This window comes from Miscanthus floridulus, chromosome 8 (assembly GCF_019320115.1).
Source record: "Miscanthus floridulus cultivar M001 chromosome 8, ASM1932011v1, whole genome shotgun sequence".
Classification (NCBI taxonomy): domain Eukaryota; kingdom Viridiplantae; phylum Streptophyta; class Magnoliopsida; order Poales; family Poaceae; genus Miscanthus; species Miscanthus floridulus.
In genome coordinates, this window is record NC_089587.1 from 146921497 (window position 1) to 146926914 (window position 5418).

General features: G+C 49.7%; 1 protein-coding gene across 1 annotated transcript; it reads right to left on the reverse strand.

Annotated features, from left to right (window-relative positions):
* Nucleotides 1–700: 700 nt before the first annotated feature.
* On the reverse strand, nt 701–4015 carry LOC136473633 (uncharacterized). Its single transcript, XM_066471295.1, has one exon. It carries the CDS (start codon nt 3775–3777, stop codon nt 2872–2874), a length of 906 nt encoding a protein of 301 aa, XP_066327392.1. The 5' UTR covers nt 3778–4015; the 3' UTR covers nt 701–2871.
* Between the last annotated feature and the right edge of the window lie 1403 nt (nt 4016–5418).

The following is a 5418-nucleotide window of genomic DNA, read 5'->3' on the forward strand; positions in this document are numbered from 1 at the left end:
GCGTCCGGACATCTGGAGCAGATGACTGCGTTCGGATGCCCAGCACCTGCTGCTGCTCCAGCCCGCCCGCCCATGCCAGCCGCTGCGTCATATCGTTGCTGCACGTACCGGTCCATCCCCCGTCTGCCTCGTCCCGCCCCGCACATGTATCCCGCCCGTGTCCGCCTCTCCTAGCCCCACGCGCACGTGCACCCCGGTTGCGCCCGCCACTCCTTCCCCCAGACCCCCTCCTTTCTCTCTCTGCACGGGCGGGACCCAAAGCCCGGATGAGGACGAGCATGCCCCGTCCGCAGGACCTCAGGCTGACGGCCCCAGCTCGCCGCGCCCCTTCCCCCAGCGCCCAGGCCATGCCCCATGACTCTCTAAACATACCTCTAAAACATAAAATACTTGCAATATGAAATACTTGAATACAACATAAGTCTAAATCAGATAAAATATTTGGAACATACACTTACAACATATGTGTCAAACATATGCAACATCCAGATAAAACAGTTGCAACATAAAAACACTTACTCAACATAAGAATGAAACAACTGAAATATTTGGAACATACTCTTGCAACATATGTGTGAAACATATGCAAAACCAGATAAAAACTCTTGTAACATACGTCTGAAATAGATGAAACACTTTGAACAAAAGCTTGCAATATGTCTCTGAAACACTTGCGGCATATGCAACTTCCCGATCTATTTTTGCAACATACATCTCAAATATCTGAAACAGTTAAAACATACGTTTGCAATATGCACTTTCAGCGTAACATCTTCTTGCTACTTGCGAATGGAGGCTCGTCGGCGCAGTGGAGAGCGAAGCGTGGTGGAGAGCGCCGTCGCCAAGGCGGCGCGGAGGAGCACGGTCGCGGTAAGCTGTCACGGCGTTGCGGTGAGGTGATTTTTTTAGAACGGTTGGAGGCGAGTGGATGAGGAGATAAGAGACGGTTGTTGGGCTGCGTCGCGGCCCACTATCGGCACCGTTCAGGTAGACAGACACCCTATATATACCTAGCATTACCGCGTTGTACATGGTCTAACATCCTCTGTCGATCGCTCTATTTTTCAGCACTACTTCTGCTGTACTTTTTAACGAAGGAAGAATGTTTTTCTCTCATCACAAATCAGCGTCAACATCAGCAGCAGCTAAATTTCGCTCAACAAAATGAACAGGGCCATCGATTTGGTCTTGGTGATGACTTTATTGGCCCTGTTCGCTGGTCTAAAACTTGGCTAAAACTAGTTGATTTTGTAAGAGAGAAATATTGTAGCGGCTAGTTGATAAATAGTATTTGCTGAGGAGGATCAGCCGGCTGGTTTGGATGGACCAGACCACCGAACACGCCCATTACGGATAACTTCCAGTACCGACGATGATTGACCTGCCCCCGTGCTTCACCTGCTGTGACAACAGTTCTCATGCATTTATTTGCTGATGGCTGTCCAAAACTCTCCTCCGTATCAATATCACGGACCGGACCGAACCGTTCGAACGGGACACTTGTGAATTTTTGTTGTCACTCGTTTTGAAGCACTGCAGGCGACCGATGAGAACGTTGCCGCTACCGCGAGCGACCGGTGAGTTTAGGTCAGAGACATCTTCTTAAGAGACTTTGGATGCCCACGCTGCGCGACGAGGCAGCGGGCGGCTGTGGTGCGGTGCCGTGCCGTGCCGCCGGCGCCCTAGGCCGAGGCGCCGAGCAGCCGGACTCGCTCTCTGTTCTCTTGCGCGCGGCGCGCACTCGTCGACAACTAGATGGTGAGTCACAGAGCCGATCGCTCGCGCCACGGAACAAAGTCAAAGCTCGCTGACGCCGAGCTGGTTCGGGGTCCAATTGGTTCCATATTTCTTCGCCGCAGCTGATTGATCATCATCTCAACCACCCTACGTGAAATCGAATGGCTGATATAATCCCAACAGGCAGTGTGAGACCAAGTCGCAGGATCCATCCAGGGTAAAGAAAAAATATGAAACTATATGGTACGGAATATATATCTATACTATGCATACAATCAATCAGCATCGCCTTCGTTTACAAGTAACATATATTATCAACTAATAATAATAATAATTAAATAAACGATGAAAAAAAAAGAGACAGCATTAGTAGCCTCTCCTACCTCCCACTTATACACTGATTTGTATGAATAATTTATTAAAAGAAAAAAAATACTATACAATAATTTATAAGCCAGCCTATAATAACATCCGAACACTCCCTCGGTCCATGGAATCACAGAAAAAGCTTGATTGAATAGAAGGAAAATTCCTACTCCAACCAATCAATTAATTAATGAATCAGTACCCACCACTGGCGAATGCCAACTTGCTCTCGCAACTGAGGCCCCGTTTAGATACTAAGCCAAAATCCAAAATTTTTCAAGATTTCTCGTCACATCAAATCTTGCGGCACATGTATAGAGCATTAAATGTAGGTAAAAAGAATAACTAATTATACAGTTTGTCTATAATTGACGAGACGAATCTTTTAAGCCTAAATAGTCTATAATTTAACAATTTTTGTTAAATACAAACGAAAGTTCTACGGTGACCAAAAGTCAAAAATTTTCGCATCTTAACGCGCCCTGACCCACAAAGCCAGCACGGATGACGAAACACGATGTGAAAAAAGAAACCTCTAACATTACACTATTTGCTACTATGAAAAAACAAAAGCACTATTTGTTTCAGTTCCTGCTCATCTCCCTGAATTACCAAAGCCAAAGAGATTAGAAAATTTCACCGGGCTGTTTGGATGATTTCTCGAGTTGCTTTCACGGGACGGCAACGGCAATTCGGCAAAGTATAGTAATGAAATGAAATGAAATCGATCAGTAGAATTGATTGTTGTGAGGTCAATAATCCAGAGATTTACAGGTCCGGGAAGTTGAAGTTGGTGCTGCTCAAGAACTCGAGCACGGAGACGGTGGCCGGCGACGGCAAGGTGGGCGTGGACAGCAGCAGGCTGCTGCTGCGCGGGCTGGGCGCGAACGGCGCCTGGTCCAACAGCCCGGCCGCGGCGGCGCGGGTGCCGGCGGAGGGGAGGAACGGGCTCAGCTCGCTCAGCCACGACAGGCAGCTCGGGTCGAACGGCGTCGGCGAGAACAGCCCCGTGGAGGCCGCCGGAGGGAGCGCCGCGGGGGAGAGGATCCCAGGGAAGCCCGCCCCCGCGGGCGGGCCGAGGACCGCCGCGGCGAGGTTGTCCACGTCCGCCGAACCGGAACCAGAAGCGGGGAGGGGCAGGAAGAAGTCGTCGTCGTAGTAGTAAGGAGGTACGTGCGCCGGCGCGTGGTGGTGCGGAGGCAGCGGGCGGACGGACCTCTCGATGGCGGCCAGCCGCGCGGCCGGGGACAGCGCGGCGGTGGGCGAGAGGAGGAACTCCCGCGGCTCGAACTCCATCGCAGTCGCCGCCGGCTGCGACTGCGACGACGACGCCGCGGCGGACGGCCCCGCAGCCGCCGCGGTGGCGTCGAATTGGGCCTGGGCGGTGGAGCCCGGGCCGGTGAGGCGCTGGACGAGCGCCATGAAGTCCCCCGGCTTGGTGTGGATCACCTTGGGCGAGGCGTCGTAGATGATGACCGGCTGCCGCACCTGCTGGTGCTGGTACTGCTGGTGCTGATGCGCGGCCGGCTGCTGCTGCTGCTGGTGCCGCTGCGGCGCGATGGGCGGCTTCCTGACCTTGTGCGATTCCTTTCTGACGGCGAGCCGCGGCGGGCGCGGGCCCTGGAGCTGCTGCCGGCTCCGCGGCGACGAGCCGTCGCCCGAGGACGCGTCCATGTACGGCGGGGTTCGCAGCAGCTAAGGGAAGCGGGAGGAGACGGCGTGCCGGAGCTAGAGGTCGCAAGCCGTACGGGGCTTTTGTAGCTGCGGGCTGCGGCGGAGGGGAGAGGCGGGCGGAATGGTTCAACGCCAGAAGGAAGAGCCGAAGAGGAGGAGCGAGTCTGCAAGTGTGATGTTGACGACGCCTACGGAAAAGTCTACGGGCAGCAAAGCAAGGCCAACCGTTTCACTCTATGATTGATCAGCGCGTGTTTAGTTCCATCCAAATTCCCAAAAAAGTACTACCCATATCAAATCTTACGATACATGCATGGAGTATTAAATATAGACGAAAAAAAATAATTAGACAGTTTGGTTGGAAATTGCAAAACGAACGTTTTGAATCTAATTAGTTCATAATTAAACACTAATTGTCAAATAAAAACGAAAGTGCTACGGTGACCCAAAATCCAAACTTCACGCAACTAAACACGCGCTGAGTGTCGCTCGCTTTGAACAGGATGATAGATAGTTAATTACTACAGTGGTGCAGAGCAGAGCAAATCAAATCCAAAGCAGCGCGTGATTGAATCCTCGACGACTTTCTTGTACCCGTCTTTGCGGCGGGAGCACCTCGATCGGCTGAACTGAACACGGCAGCGACCTGGATTTGGCTTGATGCACTTTTCGTGATGCTACTTGCGCTGCCCTTGATAAGTAGCGCAGCGCAACGAAAAACTAAGAGAATGTAATGTAATAGGGCGTATTTTGTTTGAAAAAAGAACATCAAAGCCCAATTTGTAACTATATATAAATGATATAGATGATATCCTACTACCTCCGTTAAAAAATAATTCTATGTATGTTGTCAATATTTAAGCCTTTAAGCACACATCTCCCACTCGTCTCCTTGTTGATTTCTTCATCCTAAGTGAGATGGAGAGTTACCCCAATGCATTTGCATTGTGTTGAGCCATCTAGTGGCACTAGAGATCGTTTGAGCTGTGGGATTCTTGTTGCTTTTGACGGTTGCCGCCACTTAGATGGCTTGGAGGCAGCGGAGGATCGCTGATCAATTGACTATAAGGGGCTCTTGTGCTCTTTACACATAGCAGATCCGCAAAGAGTAATTTGTACACGTGAGTTAGCATTTTCATAGACATTTTTGAACTGTTTCATGTACTCATTAAGTCCTAATGCACATGCAAAGGAGTCAATTCACCTAGCGGCACTTAAATAACCATATTGAACTTCAAGTTCCCCTCTTAATGTTACAACAATCTATCCTAAATCCGATCACACACTCTGTTCGTCTTGACCAGTAAAACAAACGCTCTATCTTTACTATTGCCTTGAGCCCATAGGGTTTTGTTTCTCTCTTTCTTCTTTTCCAAGATATGAGCACTTGATCACCATTTGTGGCCATCACCATCACCATGTGTGTCATCCTTGCTCAACCATGGATATGGACATAACCTATCTCATCTACAACACTACTAGGATAGAGGTTAGTCACTTGGTTGTCTCAATTATCTAAAACCAAAAAACATGGCTTTCAACCTTGGAACATTTAATTGTTCAAATATATTTTTTAGAGTAAACAGGACACTGCCCAAACATAATCTATTTTTTTACAGAAGTAGCTAATTAGGTAGCTTT